The sequence below is a fragment of the Pipistrellus hanaki genome (assembly GCF_964339955.1).
Source record: "Pipistrellus hanaki genome assembly, chromosome: 9".
Lineage (NCBI taxonomy): Eukaryota > Metazoa > Chordata > Mammalia > Chiroptera > Vespertilionidae > Pipistrellus > Pipistrellus hanaki.
Genome location: NC_140511.1, coordinates 50,229,809 through 50,256,924, shown reverse-complemented (window position 1 = coordinate 50,256,924; position 27,116 = coordinate 50,229,809). Strand labels below are relative to the sequence as shown.

At 47.5% G+C, this 27,116-nt stretch overlaps 1 protein-coding gene across 1 annotated transcript in view; it reads right to left on the bottom strand.

Annotated features, from left to right (window-relative positions):
* Window positions 1-24,542, bottom strand: part of PARVA (parvin alpha) — a 138,083-nt gene extending 113,541 nt beyond the window's left edge. Inside the window, exon 1 of the mRNA XM_084893802.1 lies at window positions 24,246-24,542. Coding sequence (XP_084749928.1) covers window positions 24,246-24,381 — 136 coding nt within the window. The 5' untranslated portion in view covers window positions 24,382-24,542. The remainder of the gene's footprint in view (window positions 1-24,245) is intronic.
* Window positions 24,543-27,116: the final 2,574 nt, after the last annotated feature.

The following is a 27,116-nucleotide window of genomic DNA, read 5'->3' as shown; positions in this document are numbered from 1 at the left end:
TTATGATCCTTCTTCAGTAGGTGGGGAACTTGAGAATTATGATGGGTTAACTGACTGCCCAAAGCCACAGGGCTGATTAAATGGCAGTGCCAGGATCTGACGCGGGCAGGTGTACTCCCGTGTCTCCACTCTGCTTCACTCCTGTGCGCTCCTGCCCCCCTAACCTCAGCTGTGGGAAATGTCTTCCCTTACTGGGCTGCCTCCCACCTCAGGAAGAGGGAGAAGCATTTGTGGTGCCATTTAGGATTGACTTGTGGTCATGGTTTCCCAGTCACATTGCTCCCCACGGTTACTGGTCTACCCCTGGCAGGAAGGAGAGCTGGTGGTAAATTATTGCATCTCAGAAACCTGCCCATATAAACTAGGGGCCGTTATTCCCGTTTCTCCGCCGGGTCCATACCTAAGCACGATGGCCCCAGCTTCTGAAGATTCATGCTCCACGTGAACACGGATGCCACAGAAGCTGGGCTGGCTCCAGCATTCCCCATGGTCTAGTGTGTGCTGCAGAACACTATTTGCAAGAGGTTAGTAGAACCTTTTTTTTTTTTTTTTTAAATATATATATTTTATTGATTTTTTTACAGAGAGAAAGAGAGAGGGATAGAGAGTTAGAAACATCAATGAGAGAGAATCATCAATCAGCTGCCTCTTGCACACCCCCCACTGGGGATGTGCCCGCAACCAAGGTACATGCCCTTGACCTGAATCGAACCCGGGACCTTTCAGTCCGCAGACTGACACTCTATCCATTGAGCCAAACCGGTTTCGGCAAGTAGAACCTTCTTAAAGAGAAAGATCCCACAGACAAAGAAGTTAGGAAAAGTGTACACTGTATCTTGCTTTGCTGCTGCTTTGGGCATTCAGAGAGCATAGTAAGCTTTAAAATCAGGAAGAGATGCTCCTTTAACTCAGCTTCGTCCACACTAATTTGAACATAGTGTGCTTTTGTGTGTGTGTGTGTGTGTGTGTGGACACTTATTAATAGCTTTCCTAAATATTATATAAAGTTAGACGTTCATTCTAAATTCCCTTAGTGCCCACATATTTTAGCTAGTTATAATTATGAGCCTATAAAGTCACTATATGTTGCAATTATGGTCTTTTGCATTGCTTAAAGCTACCTACCTACCCAGAGAGGGTACCCAAGGCTTGTCAAGGTGGGTGTCACTGTCCCATCCCCACCACTACACCCCCTCCAATACACCCCACCACTGGCATACACTATATTTTGAAAGGGCACACTTTGGGGCTTACTGAGAAAGCATTGTCTTATTGATAAATATCTCCTAATGTTATTAAAGAGCGAACAAGTCCTCAAGAAACCCCTTTAAGGAAAATATAGATCAACATTTGGTGCCAGACTTCCGCCCAAACTTCCCTCGTCACTCCACAGCCCTCACTTTGCCCATGCTGCTAAAGTAGCATACAGCACGCAGGAATATGGTAAATATTTGTGTTCAGGCATCTAGAGTTTCCTATGATCATCCAGATTTCAAAATGCTTCCTACTTTCCCATAATTAACAAAACACGTCAGAAATTCCAATGGATCTGTAGTTTCCAGAATTGATTGATCCAAGCTGGAATATAACACTATAGCACTTACATAATAGGCTCAAATTGTACACACACACATATACACAACACACAATGAGAATGGGGGAGGGGGTGAAAAAAGAGAAATAATTGAAAATACTCGATAAACATCGCTGTCTTAAAACGTTTGGGCTGCTATAACAAAATACCATGGTGGCTAATAAAGAACACAAATGTATTTCCCACAGCTCTGAGGCTAGACGCTCAAGGCACCACCTGTATGTCTGGTGAGGACCTTCTTCCTGGTCCCTAGCCAGCACCCTGTTGCTATGTCCTCACATGATGGAAGGGGGCAAGGGCTTTCTCTCTCTGAGGCCTGTGTCATAAGGGCATTAATCTTCCCCTATCACCTCCCGAAGCTCCTGTCTCCTAATACCATCACTTGGGCAGGAGGTGGATATAGGAGCAAGATTTCAACATATAAATTATGAGGGGTCACAAACATTTGAACCAGTAACAGTCCCATACACTTGCTATGTACATTATTGCTGCACAGTATTTGGTACACATTTAGATGGTTATTTCTAAAGCTGAGGACCATCAAGGTCACATGAAAGCAGAAAAAAGGGTAGCTACCTAGATAGTGGAAATACCACACGTCAATACGCAGACTGCATGCAATCTAAAGTAGTTTGAAATCTGCTCAAAGTAAGATAATTTTATTCTAGTGTCCAACTGAGTATAAAGCAAAAGAGGAAACATACATGTGGCTACATGCATGAAAAATGTTCAATCTCACTGTAATCAAATAAATAAAAGACAATTAAGGCTGTTTCCATTAATTAAATTATAATAATGAATGTAGACGAGGACGTAGTTAAACAGAACTCTCAGACCACTGCTGGGAGCATATATTGGTCCATCCCTTTTAGAAATTTGGTAATATCTATCAAGAAACTTAAAAGACTTCATATTGTTTAACCCCGTAATTTCATTCTAGGCAATCTACCCTATGGGAATGATATTAAATGCAGAAAACTAATTATACTAAAACTGTTTACTATAGTATTTTTATCAGGGCAAAAAAACTGGAAACATACCAAACTTCCATGATGGAGGGAATAGGATGGTAATCTACGGTACAGCTTCCAGATGGAATGTTATTATTATATTACAATCGTTAAAGATTATATTCAAGAACTGTTTATAGTAACATTGTAATGGGAAATGTAGTGAGGAAAAAAAAGAAATGTGTAGATAGACTAAAAAATAAACAAAAACAGGAAAATACTGGAAACAAATGTTAAAACACAGACAGTGTTTGTCTAGGCCAGTGCTACTCAGTATGATTCAGCCTTCCCCCATCTGTGAACTGTGTTACCGGTCTATCAAAATAACTGTAGAGTATGCATTTAGAAACTTTTAGCAATTTGACATTGCTGTGACATCCAAGTACATGTACGTGGAACTGTGTAGTTGAACAGGGCACAGTCCAGCTTGAGTGCAGTAAATTTGAGTGGGGAGGTACAGGTTACACAAGCTGTGCAGTAGTCACACACAGTAGGACATCAAAGTCCACAAAGGATTGGAAATAAAAAAGAGCTGGCCCTTCATCCAGACCAGTGTTTCCCAAACTTTTGACATATGTGTACCCCTTCTATAATTTTCGTAACGCTGAGTACCCCTCGTACTCATGAGAACGTAGAATTAGGCGCAGCTAAGCACGGTGCAGTGCATATCCCCACCAAACTCCGGTGCAACTCGTACCCCCACCAAACTCTTCCCGTACCCCTGGGGGTACGCGTACCACACTTTGGGAAACACTGATCTAGACCACTGACGTAGGTGGTAACACTGTAGACAAAAAGTTTTATCTTCCTCTTTATTTTCCAATTTTTTAATAATCCTATTTTGCTATAAGAAAAGCCAACATCTTTTATTTTGACTCAAGCAAAGAGAGAAAAACTCTTTGGAAAACCTTCCTGTGGAAATGTAGAAGCATATCCTGAGAGGTAGGATGACATAGTGGTTAGTGAAATAGAGTCTAAAGCTGAGAAGCTGGGTTTGAATCCTGGTTCTACCATTTACTTATAACTGTGGGCTAGTTGCTCAACCTCTCTGTGCCTCAGTTTATTCATGCATAAAATGGGGGTAATCACAGACCTTATCACATAGCTGCTGACAGGGTTTGGCAGGATTAAATGAGTCAACATATATAAAACCCTGAAACCCAGTAAACTGTATAGACATGTTCGCTAGCATCATTACAAATCATGGGCAAGGGTGAGAATCCCAGCCAGACACTTCCCAGTTTTTCATTTGCAAAGTGGGTTGAGAGGAATGGTAGAAAAAACAGTTACACTAGCAAGTAATCTGAAGTGCTTTCTGTATGCCAGGTTCCATGCTAAGCACTTGACATGAATTAGCTCTAATTATTAACAATCCCAGAGATTGCTAATGAAGATAAGTTTTCTTCATTCCCATTTTGCAGAGGGGAAAACTGAGGTGCAGAAAAATGATGTGACTTGCCCAGGGTCACCAGGCTATGCTTCTCTCTAGGGCACATGTGTCAAACACAAGGCCCGCGGGCCAAATCCAGCCCGCCAGGCCTTGCAATGTGGCCCGCACCGCGCTGTCATCACTGCACTCCGCTGTCAGTTTATGACATTGTCAGTTTATGACTGTTCAGTAAACCATTCGGCCCGTGATTTAGGCTGGATTTTAGATTTTGGCCCCTTCTCTGATTGAGTTCGACACCCCTACTCTAGGGCATGGGCTAGGCATAGGAGCACAGGGGTCCCAAGAGGCCAGACCTCACGCCCCGAGAGCAGAAATGTACTGTCTTGTTCCCAGGGGCAGCCAGGGTCACCAGCCTCTTCGAAAGATTTGGCCAGAAGAAAATTCCAGGATCGTTTCCTCACTGGGTCCCCCTCTCTCAGGCCAGCAAACATCAGCTGGCCTTCCTCCGCAGCGCAGCCTGGCCGGGTGTTGCTCTTAGAGATGACTTCAGCCCGAAGGAAGGCAGCTCTCAGAATGTAACCGGAGGATATAGAGGTTCATGAGTCATCTCCACCGCCCACCCCCTTCCTCTGGACATAATTTATCATCTTTGTCATGGGGTTTTCTGCTCCTGGTTGGCTGTGGGTTGGTGGAGCAGTCATCCCTAAAAGGAAGTTAGTCTGTTACCAAGTCCCATCTCTCCCTGTCGAAGGGACTGGAGGCAGAAGGACAGACACTGCCAGGACCCAGCTGTTTCCGGGCCTGGAGGAATTCAGGGAGGGGGAGAGGGCTGGCTGGGTTGGTGGATCACTCAGCGAGGCTGCCTCAGACATCTGCTTGAGGATCCTCTCCGATGACCTTCTCCACCAGTGAGATCTCAGGCCCCTGAAGCAAAGAGCGTCCATTCCAGAAAAGTGTGGGGTCTCTAAATATTTATCCTGAAAGGTGAAGGGAGAAAACAAGACAGCTTCCTTCAGAGAACAGGGAGCCTGGGAGTGGGCAGACCGTTAAGAATACACAGAGTTTTTGCCTTGAAATCTCCAGAACATTCTGTCTGTACCAGAAGCCTGAGAATTCGATGCCTGAAAATGTGTGGCTAAGGAAAAGCATTTCCAATAGAATGAGAGATCGTGGTAACGTTTAGTTTCCACCCTCTTTTCAAGACTGAATTCTGAGCAAGAAATGTTGATGGGTAGGCGGTTTTCTTCTCTCATATTTCCCTTTTGGAGAGCAATTTGGTGATATCCAACAAAATTCAAACCTAACTTCTGGCTCAGAAATTCCACCTCTAAGAATTTGTTGTACATAAACAGGCATAGAAATGTTTTATTTGTTTGCAAGCATGCTTAGCACAATATTGTTTTGAATAGCAAAACACTACCAAACACCGAAATGTTTGTTGACAGGGAACTGGTTAATTCTATTATGGCACATACAGGCAGGGCATAAAGTTGTTTAAAAAATGAGATAAATCCATATGTGAAAGATACTCAAGGTGAATAGATATGTGAAAAAATATAAACTGCTGAGCACTCTTGACAATGGTACTCCAGTTGTATAAAAACAAGTACATATACTTGTAAAACAGAACATTTGTGATACTATGCTATTATATTATTATGCATTCGATTATTACTGCTATCATTGCTATTATAATAGACTACACTATTATCTCTATAGCCGGAGAATATGAAAATAGAAATGAGCCCTTACTCTTCAGTTTATATTTCTGGCCCCTTTGAAATTTTTACATAAACATCTTTAGCTAGTTTAACTACAATAGAGGTGAGGCTATCAGCTGGTTAAACATAAGAGGTAGGTTCCCTGACAACAAGACAGCTCTTCCTCCAGGACCTCGGCAGTGTCACATCTAATCTCTACAAGTAACTCCAGGAGGCCTTCATTCCCATTTTACAGATGAGGGAACTGAGGCTCGGAGAGGTGAAGTGACTTGCCCACGGTCTCTCAGCTACTAAGTGACACAGGGATTTGAGTCAGTTTCTAAATACTAAGGTCCTGTTTAGGGAATGCCCACTGAGGACCAGGTCCTCCTTTAAGCACTTTGCAAGGATGAATCCTTTCATCTCCATGACAGCCCTCTGATGGTGTCTTAGTAGCATCCCATTTTGCATATAAGGAAACAGGGGCTCAGAGAGACTGAAGAACTTGTCCTAGGCCACTTAGCCAGTGTGTGGTGGGACCAGGTGGTCTGGTAGGCTCCAGAATCCAGAAACCGCCTCCCACAAACCTTCCTCTAAATAAATGTTTATTGAACAAAGAGACAGATTAGAAAAACTGCCAATACCTTTTAAGACTAGGGAAAAGGTAAATTATTAAACAATTACTAGTGTTCTGTTTATTCATCATTGTTAATTACTACTGATGAATGAAGAATAAACCTATTCAAAAAACAGCTGAGTTATCGCAGAAACTGATTCAAATCCCTATGCCACTCAGTAGCTGAGAGACCTCGGGCAAGTCACTCCACCTCTCTGAGCCTCAGTTTCCTCATCTGTAAAATGGGGGTGATGACCTCCTGGGTTACTTGTAGGGATTACATGTGACATCACATATGAAAGCCCTAGGTGCTTGACATACGTTGGATACGTGTAAAATCGGGAAAAGACGCTGATGGAATAAACTGTGCTTACAGCATCCCCAAGCAGACCCCATCTTTCTCAATCTGCTGAGTTTTAAAAGTAAATTTAAAAACTTATTTATACTCCAATAATCTGGGGAGGAAACCAGGGTTTTTAATTGTTCTGGTCCTGTCTCTAGAATATTGATTTAGGACATTTAATACCATCTCCAAATGCCACGCTTAATTTGCATCGGGTCCGAAGCCGGGCTGCCGAGCGTTGGCTGTTGATCTTAGGCAGGGACCCGGGAGGGCCTGCAGCCCACCTTCCTGCTGGCCCGTGGCCAGCCCGGAGCCGGCTTCACTTGGGACTCCGGAGAGCTGGCCCGCTAAGGAGGCCAAGTCTTTGATGGATTTTCACTGTTTAATTAAAGTGCAGCTGGGGCCTGGGGCCGTGCTGTACCTTTCAGCAAGATATTCATCACGGGTTGCACAACCAGCCTGCGCGGAGGCCATTTGGCCGGGGCAGAGCCCAGACTCTGGCCTGGTCTCTCCCTCTCCCAGGAGGCCTGTGCGGCTGCCTTTTGGAGGCCCCGGGCACATCTTCAGGAGCTCAATTCTTTTCAATGCTGCCTCAGGGACAGCTCGGAATCAGAATTCAGAAACTGGCCCATGGCTCCAAGCACAGTCCCCGAGGCCTGCTTCACTAAACTTGATCCTGGGCTGCTCAGCTGTACTTCAGCGAATGAGTCTGAGCTCGGAGCCCACCCACATCACTGCACGTACTATCCGGGCAGCTACAGACAGACTATTCATTAAAGTCTAGATCTGTGGTCGGCAAGCAGCGGCTCGCAAGCCACATGCGGCTCTTTGGCCCCTTGACTGTGGCTCTTCCACAAACTACCATGGCCTGGGCGAGTCTATTTTGAAGAAGTGGCGTTAGAAGAAGTTTAAGTGTAAAAAATGTGGCTCTCAAAAGATATTTCAATCCCTGAACTGTTGATATTTGGCTCTGTTGATTAATGAGTTTGCCGACCATTGGGCTAGATCATTCAAGTCTTCTCTTTTATTAAATTTATAGAAAGTTTCAAATATGCCCTGAAGCAGAGAGGCTAGTACCACAACAATCCTCCAGGTACCCACCATCCTGCAGCAATGAGCAACGCGTGGCCACGTGCGCCCATCGACACCTCAGCCTCTACACTGAGATGCTGGAAGCCAGCCATAGACACTGTATCCTGTCATCCATAAACACTGCAGTGTATATGTAGGACAGATCAGGGTTTCTTCCTTTTTAATATAACCACACTCCCTTCTCACAGCCTCCAAGTTCACAGTGACTCCCGGACATCGTGGAAATATCCGGCGAGTGTTTACATTTTCCCGATGGTCTCATAAATGACTTCCGGATTCGATCTGTTTGACTCCAAACAAGTTTCTGGCTCAGCTGTGAATTGTATGTGGGGGTGGCTTTCTTACTTCCACTTTCCTTCCGTCCCCACCCAGCACACTGGCTTACATGAGGTGCTCCAGGCCCGGGGACATATAACCAAGCCTCTGCCTCAGTTTCCTCACCGGGAAAACGAGAATAATAAAAATTCCCTCTCTCTTGGGTTTATTGTGGAAATCAAGTGAAACAGGACATGTAAAAAGCTTAGAACAGTGTCGGGCACACCATGAACACTCAGTTAGTATTAGTTCTCATGGCTATTCTTTTCTGAAATCGGCGACTTTGACAAAATTCCCAGGCACAGCATTCAGGCCACCAGACACAGTTACACGTGGGAAGAAAACCGAGTAAAAATCTGTGCAACTCTCCACATTCTTCTCAGACTTTGAGTCACTGTTCACAGTGAGGTGGTAGCATGTGTGAGTTAAGAGCAAATCTCTGGAGCCAGACTGCCGAGGTTGAAATCCCATGTCTTCCACTTGCTAGTAATGGCAGAATGATGGACATATTTCCAAAATCTCATTCCTTTTTCTCTGGGCAGACAACTGAACGGTGTTTCTTGGTCTCTCTTGCACGTAGGTGTGTTCACATAACTGAGTTCTGGCCAATGGTGAGTGGGCAAAAGTGATACCCATCATGTCTACGCCTGGCCCATAAAAGTTCCCCACTGCAGTTTTGTTCTCTTTGTCACCCACTGGCTGATTGGTGAGGACTCAGAGAACCTAGAAGGCAGAGCCATAAGATGAAAGGGGCCTAGATCCCGGAATGACCAGGTGGAAGGCAAGCCAACCAAAAGATGCCACTGGGTCCTGCTATATGCAAGAAATAAACTTTTTATTGTGTTAAGCACCTGAGAATTGGGGGGCTTATCTGTTATAGCAGCTAATGTTACCTTAACTAATACATTATCCTTGGCCTTGGGCACATTACCTGTCCTCCCTGTCCTCTCCTTTCCTCACCTGGAAAGGGGCAAAGATGCTAATAATAACCTATTTCATGGGGTAGTTAGGAAGATTAAATGGGTTAACACAGTGGTCAGCAAACTCATTAGTCAACAGAGCCAAATATCAACAGTACAATGATTGAAATTTCTTTTGAGAGCCGAGTTTTTTAAACTTAAACTATATAGGAAGGCACATTATTATTAACTTAATAAGGGTACTCCTAAGCCGGCCTTTGCTAAAAACTCAAGGGGCCAAAGAGTCGCATGTGGCTCACAAGCCACACTTTGCCGACCACTGGTTAACATCTATAAAGCTACACATTGCCTGGCCCATAACAGCACAGCCCAAGTGCTCAACTCTGATGTCATTACTATCGTTGGTGTTACTATTATTATCTGAAAAGTCATATCATATCATTAAGAATTCCCACATTTCACTTAAACGTACAAGTTTTAAACCATTCCTATTTTCCTGGTGTGATTTTTTTTAAAAACAATTTGGGGCTAAAATTGTATTCTAGCCAAACAATTTAGTAATGAAAGCCCATCACATAATAAGATTATGACGATTTGCTTAACAGGAAATATTTCAGGAACACAGTCATTCCTCAGAACAAAGTGCATCTAATTCAAGATGCAGCATGTCTCTGGCGCTCCCCGTCAATATTAAAACGATGGGAGGGTGAGACTTCCTCGGCGCACACCTCTCTGGGTTAGCAGCCAGCGTTCCGCCCATGCTCAGAACTGAGGAGATGGGCACTGAACTCCATGGGTTTGAAAATCCAATGCCAAGAAGATCCACAAACGGCCAAAAAGCACCAAAAAGATGCTCAATATCATTAGCCATCAGGGAATTGCAAATGAGAACCACACTTCACACCCACTGGGATGGTTTTCATCAAAAAGAGAACAGCAAGTGCCGCCGAGGATGCGGAGACCGTGAAGCCCTCCGACACGGCTGGTGGGAATGCGAGATGGGCGGCCACTGTGGACCACAGCCCGACAGCCCTTCGAAACCTCAGACCTGGAGCTACCACGTGACTCGGCAATGCCACCCCTAGGTACCCACCCAAGAGCAATGGAAAATATGCTCACACAAAAACGTGTCCATGAAAATTCTTAATAGCCACATTTTTATTCTTAATAGCCAAAAAGTATAGACAATCCAAATGTCCACCAACTGATGAATGGATAAACCAAATGTGGTATGCTCATATCATGGAATATTTTTCCATCATAAAAAGGAATCAAGTACTGATACATGCTACAGCGTGGATGAAACTTAAAAAATACTATGCTACGCGAAAGGAGCCCTTTATATAAGATTCCATTTATATGCAATGTCCAGAATAGGCAAATCTATAGAAAGAGAATATAGCCCTGGCTGGTTTGGCTCAGTGGATAGGGTGTCGATCTGTGGGCTAAAAGTCCCAGGTTCTATGCTGGCCAAGGGCATATGCCCGGGGCTGTGGGCTCGCTCCCCAGTAGGGGTTGTGCAGGAGGCAGCCAATCAATGATTCTCTCTCATCATTGATGTTTCCATCTCTCTTTCCCACTCCCTTCCTCTCTAAAATTAATTAAAAATATTTTTTTTTAAATAAATAGAATATAGATTAGTGGTTACTTGAGGGTCAGGGAATGGGGACAGAGGTGGAATGACTGCTCACGGGTACAGGGTTTCTTTCTGGGGTGATAAAAATGTCCTAAAACTGGCTAATGGTTGCATGACTGGGAATATACGAAAAAGAAATCATTGAATGATCCTGTTTAAGTGAGTGAACTGTATCTCAATGAAGTTAAAATATATGTTTGAAAAGTGTACACTTCTCCATGGGGACCAGATTTTTCCTCGGAATGTGAGCAGCCATGAGGAAGCAGAGCACGCTCCCACCTCGTCAGAGGCCTAGTGCCCTGCGTTAAAACCCAGGCGCGGCTCTGTGTGTGAGGGACAGCGCCAGGACACACGTGCTACTGAGTCTGACGCTCGGGAGAGAGGTCCTGGCTGCAGTGTGGCTGGGGACTCACCAGCACATCCAGGTGGGATCGGAAATCGTCATCCGTACTCCCATGAAAGCCGACCATCCATCGATGCCAATCCTGCGCAAACACAACCGTCTGACACCAGAGAAACAAGCAAGGTTGTGATGGTTTTTGTTTTGTTTTGTTTCTTCCCCCCAAGAAGGAGCATAAACTAGACCATGAATCACACTTCCCAGAATCAGCAATGCTGAAAGAGCGAGGTAACTGGGAGCCCAAATGACTTAAATTGATGTCATATCATTTGAAAAGCCGGCATTTTGGGCCCTACACACTGAACGACAATTACGATCCTTCCGATTCATGGCCCTGGACTCCGGTTTCCCACCTGCTCTAACATCAATTCAAGCAATTCTGAACTTTGATCTCGCGGCAGGATGTCTCTGATTTATTGAAGTGTCAAGTCCCAATTGTGCTAGCATCCACCCCCGGCAGAGCCATTATAAGGTGTGAAATCTGGGCGCCCATCGCCCCAGCCGAGTTCAGCACGGCGACAATCAGAAGGGACAAATCAATCTGCCTCTCCATAGTCATCACGGGAGCCTTGTAATTCACCGTAATGACAGGCATGGAGGAGAAGCAGGGAAAGGGGTCATCCGTTCTCCAGGCCTGTGAGGTGCTGGAGGAGCGACTGAGCCCCCCAAGAGAGGCCTTGCCACCCGCAGCCAAGAGACAGTGGCTACTCCCTGCGAGAGGCCCGTAGCCTGAGTGGCTCTCAATGGAACTGTGTAACCCTCCTTCCCGGTTCTGCAACAGCATCAAAACTGCTGGTTCCTGCTGAAACCAGTTTGGCTCAGTGGATAGAGCATCGCCCTGTACATTGAAGGGTCTCAGGTTCGATTCCGGTCAAGGGCATGTACCTTGGTTGCAGGTACATCCTCAGTAGGGGGTGTGCAGGAGGCAGCTGATCGATGTTTCTCTCTCATCGATGTTTCTAACTTTCTATCCCTCTCCCTTCCTCTCTGTAAAAAAATCAATAAAATATATTTTATAAAAAACAAACAAACAAACAAAACTGCTGGTTCCTGCTGCCCTTGCTTCTCCCAGCTGCCATGACTAACTGCCTATCCCCTGCAGGTCTGCCCAGCAGGCTGGGTGCCAGGCAGCATGCAGCCTATGGTAAACAGGAAAAGCCCTCCCCGCTGAGAGGACAGTTTATCTCCAAGCCTGGACGGTGGGGGGATGAGATGAGGGAGGCAAGGCCTAGGCTCCCATGTGAGCATTGTCATCCATTCTGTGTAGACGGTGAATCCTGATTCTGCCCAATACTGTGGCCTGCCCTTGCCCCTCGCCTGCTCAGCTAGGATCCTGTGTGCCTGCTAAGCGCTGCCAGCTTTTGTCCCCAGGGTTCTGAATCTGAGACCCCACCCTGGATGTGAAGGGGCCTCCCTAATCTAGGACTCAGGAACCCAGCAGATGCCAAGAGTCCCTGCACCCTGCCACCTCAGTGCCCGCCTTGACTGAGCTGGGGTGCTCTGCCTGTAAGCTGGTGATTGGGGTGGCAGACCCTCTTCCAGACTCATTTTTGCAACCCCCCACCCCCACCACCAGGGGTTCCCAGACTGTCCCACAGCCAAAGCCACGTTGGCCAAGACAAAAACTGCTTTAGAAACAATTGTTTTTGAATTGAGAAGTCCATGTCATGCTGCAAATGGCAGATTAATTATTCAATCGGTGACTGCACCTGGGAAAGAAACAAGTGCACAGCCTGCCCCTGGGCATCCCTGGGCGTCCTGCCACCTGGGTTCATGTCACTGAGGGAGCAGAGCAGGCGATGCCCTCGCCCCTCTGCGGTCCAGCACCCTCCTCACCCAGGAGGCCTGCCGCGCTCCCATGAAGAGCACACTGCTTGGCTCCTCGGGGTCAGGCTGTGTTTCTCACAGCGGAACCAAACCGAGAGGCAGTGCCTCTAGATGTGAAAGGAGATAAGGGAGTGAGTGAAGGGAATGCTTATGATTCAACGGTGAAATAAATGCCCTGGACACATCACTCCCGGGAGGGAGTCTGCCTGCATGGGTGACTCCCCAGAAACACGCCCTGGGGGCTGGGGGATGATTACAGGCTCCAGCTGGCTCAGATCCATGCTCAGGAGATGAAATAAGACACCTGCCTATTCACTCCGAAGGCAGGTAGAGGAGACTGAGCCCTGAGGCATCAGCCCAGCCCACTCGGTTAAAATCCAGCTGAAACTCAGAAGGCTCCCTAATCCTGCCCTCTCTCCTCTCAGCCTGAGTGGGGGCTGGGGGGTTCTTCCTTTGGCTCCAAGAACATTGTCCATCTCCTAGGGGTCCCTCCAACCCTCTGAACCTAAATTTGTCCGATGCAGCACTTAGCCCATTCTCCGGTGACTCCCTCCCATTTGTCTGTGGTTACCAAGCTGTAGTTACCAAGCTGTCCAAGAATTGGGAAATTGGGAGGTGGGAGAATGTGATCAAAGGAAGGAGGGACTTCGCCAGCGGGACAGGTGATGGTGATGGTGGTGGTGGTGGTGATGGTGGTGGTGGTGGTGGTGGTGGTGGTGGTGGTGGTGGTGATGGTGGTGATGGTGGTGGTGATGGTGGTGGTGGTGATGGTGGTGATGGTGGTGGTGATGGTGGTGATGGTGGTGGTGGTGGTGGTGGTGGTGGTGGTGGTGATGGTGGTGATGGTGGTGATGGTGGTGGTGGTTGTGATTCCCAGGGGAGCTCCCAGGATGACTGCTTCCATGGCAGCCACACCGTGGGCCCTGTGATAGGGAAGAGCAGGCACTGGGTGTGAGACATGGAGCCTTATACAGAGGGAAGGATGGCCATAAGATAGTGTTCTGAATAAAGACCTGCCTGCACTAGAGCTGACTTTAACGTGTTACTGGCCAGAGTGGAAACCTGTACCACCCTGAGGCCTCGCCTCCCACCCCACCCCACCACACCCCACTGTACCCCACCCCTGTGTGACTTGGTCCTGCCAGCCAGGAGCAAACAGAAACTTTGAGCCTAACAATGTTGGACTTACTTTCAAACAACCTTCCAGGAAGACCACCCAGACCCAAAGCAGTCATTTCCTCCTAATTATCAATTACAAACTATTGACAGTAAGCAAGCCAGCTGTCAGCCTTTGACCCTGTAATTGCACTTCTGGGGCTCCAGGCAAGGAAATTATTCTGAATTTTAAAAAAACAAAAAACACCACTTTAGGCAGCATTATATCTAAGGGGGGGGGGGGTGGAATGGACCAAAAGAAATGGTCAAGTAAACAATAGGGCATTCACTCAATGGAATATTATGCACCCATTTAAAGTATATTTGTAAGATTTACATTCACATGAAAAATAGCTACCTTATAATAATAAATGAAAAGTGATACAGAATACTTATCTGATACACATGGCATACTCACAATTTCTACAAAAAAAGAAAAAAAAGAAAAAAGCTACAAGGAAGACAAAGAATAGAAAGAAATAAAAATTCTAGTAGTGATTGCCTTTGGGAGTTGGTACTTTGCAAGATTGTTTTCTCTTTCAATTTTCCCATAAATCCCATAAGCATGGGCTAATTTTATAATGGGGAAGAAAACTTTTTTTCATTAAAAATAAAAGAGATGCTAAGTGACTTGGTTCATTCTTCTCTCCCAGGGGAGTGTGAGGTAGTTTGGAATACTTCTAAGTTTCACTGCTTCTTCCACTCACGGCCTAACCTTCCCCTAACGCTGGCTCAAGGGAAGACAATGACCTAGTCACCAAGTTTGGCTTTTCTAAGGCTTTGGCAGCTGGTATGTTGCAAGCAAACAGAACTTTCACTTCGTTGACGCTAGCAGAACCGGATTTCAGATGTCCTGTAGTGACCCACACCGGCCATGCAAACACCAGTCCCAGGCCGGAATAAAACTGAAGCAGCCGCAAGGAAGAGAGCGAGGCAAAGCTCAGCGAAGGCGCCACAGCCAACCATTCTGTTCTGTCCTTCCCTTTCCCTGGGTTCTTTTTTGCCCAGTGGGGAGAGCTCTGAGGCGGAGCTCTCCTGCTGAGGAGCGATGACAGAGGCCTGGCTCCTACGTCCAGATTTCCTTAAGTTTGCAGGTATTGGGGAAATGAAGCTGAGCGAGCTTCAGTCTGCACCTTTCGCTCATCTGCGACACTCCACCAAACCTTACAAAGAGGGGATCCCACCTCGGCCCTCCATTTAAGAAGCGGAACATGAACACGTGCAACGCCATTTGTGCAAAGCAAGCTTTTCTGGATGGAAACAAAGAACACCGGCCTCAATGCTCCTCTCCGGCTCCTCACCACCCTGGACCAGTGGGCCTCCTGCAGGCTCAGGGCTGCCCCTGCACCATCAGATTCTACGTTAGGACCCGAACCTCTGGTCTTGGGGGCCTATGTGTTTGTCAAACAACAGGGCTAAGTGATACTGTCTTTTCACAAAGAATAAAGTGATTCCACGGCTAGGGAGGAGGCAGTTTCATAAAAGACACCCCCCACACCCTCCCAGCAGTTGAGCCCTGATAGAATCAGGGGACCAGAAACATCATCTGAGGTTAGAACACAATGTGGAGTAACCTGGGGAACTCCCTCGGTGGGAAGAAAACGGCCACTGATGAGTTAAGAAGCATTTTGAGCCGAAACCGGTTTGGCTCAGTGGATAGAGCATCAGCCTGTGGACTGAAGGGTCCCAGGTTCGATTCTGGTCAGAGACATGTACCTTGGTTGTGGGCACATCCCCAGGAGGGAGTGTGCAGGAGGCAGCTGATCGATGATTCTCTCTCATTGATGTTTCTGGCTCTCTATCCCTCTCTCTTCCTTTCTGTATAAAAAAAAAAAAAAAAAAGCATTTTGAGGGCACCGGGTGCTGTGCTAGGCACTCGGATTCCAATGTGAGCAGCACACACACGCCTGTCCTCCTGTGGCCTCCAGGGGAATTGAAGGGGAGGGTGAGGACCAGGGACCAGGGACCAGGCAGAGGAAGCCTCCCTGTCCCAGGGCCCGGGCCTCAGGCAAAGAAATCACTTGGATTTCTTACCGACTTCAGGCCACAGAACAAACTGAAAACTTAACAGGAGGTTTACATTTTTTTGGAAGTATTTTATTTTAATTTCATTTTTAAGTCTTCTGGTTTTGAAATTGTTGTAGAGTTTTCCCCAAATGCGTGCTTTTATACCCCGAGAGTGAGTGGAGAGTTTTGATGCTTACAAACGTTTACATGAGGATCGCAACCCTTCTCCTGTCCTAATGGCTAAAACGCAATTACGAACTGCACTTGTTAACCAAATAGAGATATTCCATGGAGACCGATTCCTAATATGGAGGTGTCCTTGGGCCGGGGCCCACTTATCCTGGTTTCCATCTCCTCCTCCGACACAGAGGTGCCTTCATTAGTGGAGGGAAGAAAGAGGTCTTTGTGATGATGTCATTCCAGACCACCCTTCACAGACAATAAAACTGCATCTGAGAGAAGCCTGGCGAAATGAGAGTGCAGCAATCACAGAATACCAGGGGGGAGGGCCCCACGAGGTTCTTTAGCCTAATCCCTGGTGTTAGAAATGGACGAGGGAAGGCACTTGGCTAAGATTACACAACCAGTTAGTGGTGGGCTATATTCACCAAGGGAACTATGGGAAAACTCATTCCATAGAAATTTCAGTATTGTTATGTGTTCAATATTACAGGAGGTGGGGGGCTACAGGAGGAAGGATTTCACCATAATGTGTCACACACACACACACACACACACACACACACACACGGCTGCAAGGCAAGGTGTCCAGTGCTGCCATGGAGGGACAGACAAGGTGGTGTGGGGACACAGAGAAGAAGGCATCTCAACTCTTCCTTGGGTGGGGGTGGGGGGCTATAGATAGGATCAAACATCAAACGGAAGGGGATATCTAAGTTGGGTCTTAATGGCTGAATAGGAGTTTTTGTATAGAGAAGGGAAGGCGGTCATTCCAGAATATAGAACTGCATGTGTAATCTCTGAGACACATTGGAAGAACATGATGTATTGGGGAATAAAAAGTGGTTTGGTGCCCTGGCCAGTGTGGCTCAGTTGTTTGGGCATCATCCTGTGCACTTGAGAGGTTGCCGGTTCTATTCCCAGTCAGGGCACATGCCAGGGTTGTGATAGGCTCAAACCACAGGGGGAGGGGGGGTGTGCTAGAGGCAGCTGATTAATGCTGCTCTCACATCAATGTTTCTCTCTCCTTCTCCTCTCTCTAAAATCAATGAAAAAAAAATTTTTTTTAAAGCAGCGTGGCGTGGTTAAAACGGAGGTCTCTTAAAAGGAAGATAAAAGAGACTAGACTAACCAGCAATTTTGACAGTCTTGAATACCTTCCTAAGAAGCCTGTCCTGGAGAAATATTATCTTTGTGTCTAAACACACACACACACACACACACAACATATTGGCAAAAGAATAAAAGATGGACTTAACAAAAAAGGGCCAGGGATAGGGAGACTATGAAGTGGATACTGCAATAAGTCAGGTAGAAAATAAAGAGAATAACTTCAAAAAAATAAATAAACAAACAACCTCAAAGACAAAGAGCACTTCTTGGGCCTTAATTAAGGCAGTGATCCTTAGAAGGTAGAATGAGCAGAGCTTAATGAGAAATAATCAGATGTGGGGGTAAAGGAAGCAGGGTGGGCAAACTACTGCCCCCGGGCCATCGCCAGCCTGCCCTCTCCTTTTGTTCAGCCGAGGGAGAAGAATGGGTTTGGTTCCATGTTTTTAAATGGCTGAAAAGAACAAGAATATTTTGTGACACATGGAAATTATCTGGCATTCAAATGTCAGCATCCACAGGTAAAGTTTTGTTGGGATGCTATCACGCTATTGTCCATGGCAACGAGGGCAGAGCTGAGTAGAGGCCAGAAGGCCAGCAAGGTCTTAAATACTTACTTATTATCTGCCCTTTAAGAAAAAGCCGCCGAGCTCTGAAACAGAGGATGCCCACAACATTGCAACCTTGGGTGGCTGGTGGGGTGGTGGAGAAGCAGATTTGGGTAAGTGGGGAAATAATTCTACTGACGGTGTGCTGAGTTTGAGGAGCCTCTGACACATCCAGGAGACGGTGGCAAGATGCATCTGGACAACAGGTGAAGATCTGGATTTGAGAATCCTCAGTGGGCACATGGTCCCTGGAGCTGGGAGAGTAGATGAGATAATCCACAGGCGACAAAGACACAGGGCAAAACGGGTGAAGTCAGAACACCAGGAAGTGCTGTTGAGGGGCAAACAGAGAAGAAAAGCCCGAGAAGAAGTCTGAACAAGAGGCCGGAGACAAAGGGAGCTGATTCAGGGTGCTGAAGGTCAAGGGACAAGATCATTCTGAGGAAAGGACGAAGTTGAATAATGTCAAATGCCACCAAGAACACAAGTGGAATCATGTTGGAAAGAGACCAACTTTGGAGCCCTCAGCCAGGGCCAGTAAAGAGCGGGAACAGAATGGCTCTCCAGCTCCTCCAGGACCCGCCCTCTCCATCTCCTCCTCTCACACTGGCTGGCCACTCCTTTGCAATCTCTCTCGCTGGTTCCGTCTCATCTCACAACTTCTAAGAGTTGGAAACCATTGGGCTCAGTTCTTGGACCTCAGTTCTTGATAGTCCAAGAATGGGGGCTCCTGGAGGACCCCATTCAGTCTCAGGCTTTAAATGCACTCACACCCCAAGGTGTCTCCAGCCCAGACCTCTCCCCTGAACTAGACTCTGAGAACCCAATGTGAACTCAACGTCAACCCTGGGAAGTGCAGAAGCATCTCTGACTCAATAGTGGCCCAAGCTGAGCTGCTCTTTTTTCTCCCCAAACCAGCTCTTTTGCCGAATTCTCCACCACAGTTAAGGTCAATTCTACATTGCCAGATGTTCAAACCCAAACCTTAGAACCCCAACCAGTTTGGCTCAGTGGGTCCCAGGTTCCATTCCGGTCAAGGACATGTACCTTGGTTGTGGGCACATCCCCAGAAGGGGGTGTGCGGGAGGCAGCTGATCAATGTTTCTCTCATTGATGTTTCTAACTCTCTATCCCTCTCCTTTTCTCTTTGTAAAAAATCAATAAAATATATTTAAAAAACACACAAAACAAACCCTGGAGTCCTCTTGATTCTACTCTCCTCCTCCATCCAATCTTCCAGGAAGTCCTATCCCCTATGTCTTCAAAATATAACCAGAATCCTATGCTCACCCATCTACTGCTACCACTCAGCCCTAGGCCACCACTGTCCCTCAATGGATCATTTCAGCAGCCTCCTAACGCACCTCCCTGCTCCCACCCCTGCCCACTCCATCACTTAGCACTAGCGTGATCCTGTTAAAACAGAAGGGAGCTCCTGTCATTCCTGCAAAAAACCTACCCAAACCTCCCCACCTCACTCTGACTAAAGGCCCTCATCTTACCATGGCCTCCAGGATCCTACATCACCTGCCCCACCCTTACTAATTACCCCGGAAGCCACACCCACTTCCAAAGTTGTGTTCACTTTCTCCTCTGGTTACAGGGACTTCCTGGCTGGCTCTCAGCACCCAGGTACACCCCAGCCCCAGGGCCTTTGAATTTGCCAATTCCTCCACCTGCACAAGCTTTTCTCCAAGGGACACCCATGGCTCTCCGATCACTTCCTTCAAGTCTTGACTCAAATACACCTTTCTCAAGGAGGCCCTCTCTAGCCCTCCTATTTAAAGTTGCCAGCCACCCCCTCATCTCATACCACTCCGTTTTCCCTTTTCCTGCCTTACTTCACTCTATAGCACTTATCCTCAAGCATAAAAAATACACATATTTTATGAATCTCTCTATTATCTGCCTCCTCTACTAGAATATAAGCTTCGTGAGGGCAGGGATTTTTGTATGTTTCCTCTCCCCTCTCCCCTCCTCCACCTGCCATATCCCAGCACCCAGCACAGTGCCTGGCACATACTTATCTCTCAAATAACTGCTGAAAGGGTGGAAACAGTGAATCAGGAAGTGACTAGGAAATAATAAAGAAAAAGCCAGCACATACAATGCTTTCAAGAGCTCTGGTGAGTAGCTTAAGAGGAAACCAGTATCAGGATATTTTCTTCAAATGGGCAAGACTCACACAAATTTGCAGAATGTTAGGGGAGCTGGGCAGCATGAAAAGGACTGAGGCTATGAGAAAAGGATAACTGGCTCTGCCAAGTCTGGGAGAAAGGGGGTATGAATGGCCCCTGAGCAAGGGGCAGGGGATATCCATAGAAGGGATAGGGTGTAAAAGGAGAGGTACAGACAAGGGGGTCAGGCGGGGATGGGGGTGCTGAAGGGAAATTGAATAAACTCACACCTGATACTCAGTTTTCTATCTCAAAGTCTGGGGAAGAGCTTGCATGGTGAGGGTTAGAGGAGACACTTCAAAAAACGAGAACACAAGCTGATTCGGAGAGAAGGACGGCTCTGCCATGCCACGGGTGGTGCTCACTTCCTTATGAAAACACTGGAGTGATGATTAGTTTCAGTGTATTCTTATGAGATTTATAACATCCTATGATTATGCTAGAAAGTACTCTTAGGAAGGTTCATCTATACATATGAAAGACTAATGCTAAGTGTCCCTCCTTCCATCTGATTGGTTGCTATGTCGTGCACTGACCACCATTGGACAGACACTCAACGCAGGAGCTGCCGTGTTGCAGTGACTTGGCAGCGGCGGTTCTTGGGTGAGGCACCCCGAAACCAGAGAGGTGGGAGCCTGATTCCTCATGTGGCCATGTGATTCCACCTTCAGCCGTGGGTTATGTTGTTGCTGGGACACTATTGGCCCTGAATCTGGTTTACTGCGCACTTGCATTTGCATTCCATACCCTATATGATAGCAACTTTGCAGAGTGCCCTCTCACACTCCGGGACCCCTCGGGGGATGTCGGAGAGCTGGTTTTGGCCCCATCCCCGCAGGCCAGGCCAAGGGACCCCACCTGCCAGAGAGACCCCACTCATTCCGCAACACCGGGGAGGGGGGAAGGGGAAAGGTTGGCTCCAGGGTTACGTCGGACCCCACCAGCCACATTCTAATTAATTTCCTTTCAATGTGTAGGAATCCGCACACCGGGTCACTAGTTTTTATATGAAACTATTGACTTTAATTGCTAACATGTATTATGTCCTTCCAGTCTTTGTATACTACAGTGGGGCACAACAGATATCGAATGAAGATAGTCCTTGGGCCAGGACAATTCTATGCCAAAGCACTGAAATAATTTGTGGCTAGACCCACATCGTGATCTTGAGGAATCATGAAGAAAGGGAGATTTTAGAACACTAGAGGTAAAGTGGAAGAAGGCAATTTCTGCAAAGCACAGAGCTGTGAGATTATGCATGATCCGGGGCAAGATCTAACCTTGCAGTTACTGGAGTGATAGTCTAGTGGGCCCCTGGCAAAGTCAAGCACTGATCACCGAGACCCAGCACCCCACCACCACCACCACCAAGTGCAGGTCATTTCAAACCTGCCCCACTGCCTTCTTTGGCTGGGCTCGTGGTGGCATGCAACAGCAAGCAGCTGGAGCTGGTGAGGGCCGGCCCTTTTAGGAAAAGCATGCACTCTTCAATGTACCCATTTACACCACCTGAATTAGCTAACTGACTGAATGACAGAGTCAGGACTTAACAGTTACGTATAACAGAGGATTAAAGGATCTTGCACTTGGTTTAACAAAACCCAATTGAGTAAACCTGAGATGGGGAAGGGAACAATTTAGGAGCAACAAACATAAAAATGTCTTTCAGCTGATAATCTCCATGTGATGAAGGTGGCGACGGGAATTAGAGCAGCCTTAGCTGCATCAATAGAACACGATGTCCAGGCTAGAACAAAGGAGGTGACCACCACGGCTGGCTGCACTGGACTACTACTTACTGTACTGTGTTGACTTCTGGGCAGCTCACTTTGAGAGGGTCTGTCATTCCCCATTGCCCCCCACCATGATCTTTTCTCCACACTGCTCTGACCCCTACATCACCCAGAACCCCTTGTGCTGGTGACTTCCACCTGGGTCCAGCCAATCCAAAGGACCAGCAAGAGATTCAGGGCCAGGAGAGAGAACATGCAGAACTCACTTGTGCTAGTCTCCCTGCTCCATCCACCTCCACGTTTCTGACAGCAGCTGTGTCCCTGAACCCCTGCAGTTCCTGTCAGGCAGCCCCCCTTCCAGAGCTCCAGCCCTCAGTGGGTTCTGGTTTGCTCCCCTCATCCCTTCGGATCTAGGGGTGGTCACAGTCTCCCATCCCCATCTGCTGCTAGTCCCTGGATTCCTCATCATCCCTCTGGGTTCCCTTAACTCTGCCCACAACTCTGTAAATAGTACTTCCCTTCATGATTTTCAAAGTCCCAACTTAGTTGACCTTCTGTTTCCTTCGGGGACCCTGAGAGAAATAGAAGAGGTAGGATGGCAGCAAGCCATAAAATCTTGAGGACAATCTCTAGGAACAGAAATGTTTGGCCTGGTGAGGGGAAATAGGCCAGTCCAGTGGTCGGCAAACTCATTAGTCAACAGAGCCAACTATCAACAGTACCATGACGAATGACATTTCTTTTGAGAGCCAAATTTTTTTAAACTTAAACTTCTTCTAATGCCACTTCTTCAAAATAGACTCGCCCAGGCCGTGGTACTTTGTGGAAGAGCCACACTCAAAGCGCCAAAGAGCCGCATGTGGCTTGCGAGCCGCAGTTTGCCGACCATGGGGCTAGTCTACCTGATATAAGTGAACGGCCACCATCAGACTCATTCTCCTGGCTCCGTGAATACAGAGACCACGCTTTTGCTTTTACTGCGAAGTTAACTTTTCTAAAGAGCTGGTTGGCAGAGGTGGGGCGAGCTCTCCTTGGAGGTCATGAGCTCCAGGAATTCCGACTTGCCCAGTCTTAAGTCAGAGAGTCCACATCAGGAACACTGCAGGAAAGAGAAGGGTGGTCTAGAAAAGGCCTCTCCGAGTCAGGATTTCATGATTTGCTACCAACTGCACACTACTCTATGGTTTACCAAAATAACCAAATAGGGGAGAACATCTGGGGGGACGTGTCGCCGTTTCTCACTTCAAGATAAGGAATGGGAGTCCAGCCCTTGTGTCAACGTGGGTAATGCTCCACAGCGAAGTTCTTTTCTTATACTTTAAAGTAACTCAGGAACATGAAACGTACATCTCAGTAGCACAGCCTTCAAAGGGGTTATTCCCACACCACTGAGCAGTCTATGAAAAAAAGAAAAAGTAACCAAGCAACTTCTACCCTGTTTCCCCAAAAATAAGACAGTGTCTTATATTAATTTTTTCTCCCAAAGTTGCGTTAGGTCTTATTTTCAGGGGATGTCTTATCTTTCCATGCGCTAGGTCTTATTTTTGGAGGATGTCTTATTTTCGGGGAAACATGGGTATCTACCCATCAATCACTAGCTTCTTCAGAACTGTCACTTCATTTTTCAAATCCAAAGCCAGGATGCGAGCCCATGAGACAAACTATTTTACAGGCAAAGGCAAATTGTCCTGGAAAAAAACAGAATAATAAGCACTTCAGTTCACCGGGGTTTGGAAAGGAAATGGTCTTTGCAAGAGCTCTCAACTCCTGAGTTCACAGAAGGGTCATGGCCATGATGCTAAGTGTGCACACCTCATCCTGGGGGGAACGCCAGCCTTTCCCTCATTCATTCAACAAACATTTGATCTTGACCTCCTCATTAGGAGAGCCCCACTAGGCTCTGGAAATGGGCAAGATCCAAAGAGGCCAAACGCTGCATCAGGACTCCAACAAACGACTTGATTTCAAAGACCAACGAGAGACAAAAAAATAAAAAGCAAGAGTGAAGGCGCCCAGAAAAGTCTCCGCAGAAACTTGAGAAAGGCCCGCATTCGGGCGCCTGGAGGGCGGGGACCTGGGGCCTACGTGGAGGCGGACACCGACCGCCTCCCGGCTGGCGGGCCGGCCATCCCGGGCCCTCCGGCCACGCGGCCCCAGCCCAGGCCGCGGAGCGGGCGGTGCCGGGTCTCAAGCCCCGGCTGCTCCCCAGGGCGCCGCCGGGGCCTGGAGCGCAGCACAGGATGGCGCAATGGCGCAGAGCGGCCGGGCGCGCCGGGCCCGCCACCACCGGCCCGGGAAGCGCGCGCACGCGTCGCCGCGCCCCTCTTCCCGCCGGGCACCCGCGGCGCGCCCCCGCCGGGCCGGAGCCCCAGCCCCGCGGACCCCAGCCCCCGCTGCTCGGAGCGCACTGCGGCCCGGCCCCACTCACTCACCCTCTTTGGCTTTCTTCCTCCGGGCCAGCGTCCCTCCGAGTTTCCCCAAGAAGGAGTCATCTTTCTTCCGCGATGGGGGCGACTTGGGGGTGGGGGACTTGGGGACCGAGGGCGACTTCTGCGGGGAGGAGGCCATGGTGGTGGCGCGGACAGCCGCGGGCCGGTCGGTCGGGACGCGGAGCTGGCGCTGGGCGGGCGCGGCGGGACTGAGGCTGCGGCTTTCCAAACGGAAGCGGAATTATTCCAGGCATGTAAGGCAGCTCACGCTCGCCTTTCCCTTCCCTCTCTCCCTCCCTCGCGCCGCCCTCCGCCCTGCGGGGAGCTAGCTATGCGCTTGGGCCCTAGCTCCAGGCAGGCCTGCTCTCTGCGCCCTTGGGCTGCCCAGAGCCAGGAGGATGCCCCAAGCCTGCTCCTGGGAGGATGTGCAGCCTTATCTGGGGATGTGTGAGGGACCCTCCAGCCTGGGAGCGCCGGAGCCTGAAAGCCTCATTTCCTCCGCACCCAGCTTGGATCCTTGAACAAATCCACCACGGTGCAGTGATGGCTGAACTTAACCCACCTGTTACTCTATCGCCCAGGGTCTTGACTCAGGTGCTTGCTTTATACCCCAGCTTTTCTACCTTTGCAGTTAATAGGCCCATGTCTTGTGCCCAAAAGGGAGTTTGAAGAGAAATAGAGCGAACCAAAATGTGTTTAGGCCCCACCAACTGGGCACATCTGACTGTTCCTGCACTTGGCCCCAGCTGTGCCGTAAGTGGGCACATCCAACCTCCTCTTCACTCCATATCCCAAACTGAGAGGTTTGAAGTTCATAAGCACAGGGCCCAGACTTCTTATTCTTAGACACATCCCTGCTTCTAGCAGTTCAATGGCTTGTGCAAATGAGGTTCCCAAATGTTGGTGTAAACATGAATGGGAAGGTACAATCATGGCATCCTGTGAGACAACGACCTCCCCCCGCCCTCCCCATCTATCCCTCCTAAATAAAATCAACAAAAGAACAACCAGACTCATTTGGGATAACAGGGGTGTTCTTGACATAGTGTTTCAAGGACTTGCGCTGGAAATGATTCAAGGGACGTTTTATTAAGCATGCCCGCTTTAAGTTCTCACTTGGCCTCTTCTGTCTCTTACACACACACACACACACACACACACACACACTCTCACCCAGCCCCTTGGCAACTATGTTTCCTCCAAGTAGCTACAGCTGAGTGACCTGACCCAAAGCGCTGCTAATGCTTGCCTGGAGATCAGCCAGTAAGATGGTCTCAATCAAGAACCTGAATTAGTTTAGACTTGTCCGAAGTTGAGAAGTTAGTGATGATCCTGCAGACTTAAGATTGGGTGTCCATTTTTAGCCACATGCTGATGGGTAGAAACCAAAAGAATGGAACAAAGTGGTGGTCTCAAGAAGCCAAGTGGTCTGTATAAAGAAAAACTGTGGGGCTCAGCTGCTTGGAACCTGAGCCCCTTCCCAGTGCCTACGTGCCCTCAGCCGGCCAGCTGTGTGTCTCCCCGAGGACATGTTCTTAAACTTTTTAAATAGCTCACACACCTTTCCCCTGAGCTAATGAGAAAACTAATAAGCAGCAATTTCTGAGAACAAACATGTAACAAGATGGTCAATAGATTAAGCAGGATATGTGTTCATTTTTTTCTTTGCTGCAAAGTCCGAGTTTTAACTTTTTTTTGAAAATTATACTTTAGCTTGTGCCTCTTACCTAACAGGAAGCAGAGAAGTGACGAGGACTGCTAGAACCTGCACCCAGGAGGAGGAGAAGATTACGCCCCCACCCCTACCCCTGATAAATTGAAAAGAGATGTTGAGAAGCAAAATAGAATGGTTTTGATTACATCATTATCATACGTGTTCAGTATATTAGATGTATGAGGGCACCTCCAAAATCTGACCTCCAGCCCTGCGGACGTTGTCAAGAAATCATGAGAAACAGCTCAATAGCAATGGGATCGTAGGCACGTTGACTCCCGTTCTGAGCTCTATTTCTTCATCTACCAAATGGAAGAGAATAGAGGTTCTCAAACCTGACTGTGCATCTCAGTGCCTTAGGGATTTTGTTAACAAACATTCACAGGCCCCATCTCTAGAAATTCTGGTTGAGTACATTTGAGCTAAAACCAAGAGATAGGCAATTTTTTTTTTTTACAGGAATTACATCTTCTCTGTGATGTTGATCCACGTGCTCAGATTTGAGCACCTAAAACCACTTTCAGCTCTAATGTCCCATGATGCTCTATTCTTTACCGATTGCTGACATCTTGTGCAAGGCGTAGGTCCTAATTATGACACAGTCAGAGTTACACATGGAGATCTCTTAAATTATGCATGCATGCTTTTGCATACACAGTCCTCTTTGGTCATTTTTATGCACACTAAAGTTTGGAAGCCGCTGGGCAAGACTAAAAGAAGGAACCAACCAAGGCAAGCCCTGATTGTTGAATGCTGGCTCCCAGAAAATACCAGCAAAACAAGCTGTGGAGAAGGCAAACCTGAGTTTATTGTACACGATGGTGAGGAGAGCCTGCCTTCACAGCCTAGTAACATCTTGGACTGGAGAGGAGCCGGGGCAGAGTAGGATCATTGAAAGGTTTTGGAATTTGGTTTAAGGCAGGTCTTTCCTGAGGTGGTGCTCAGTTAATTTTCACTAAGGATCGAGATAAAATAGTGTAAGATTAGTGGACACAAGCCACGACTTTCTAAGAGTCTTAGAGATTAAATAGTCTTTTCAGCGCTATCTATTGAAAAGTGTAAGGGTCTTCTGTTCATTTCCATGAGATTTGAAGGTAAGTTCTTGAAAATAACAATAAAGTTATGTAGTTACGTGTAACTTTTATCTTTTACATATTCTG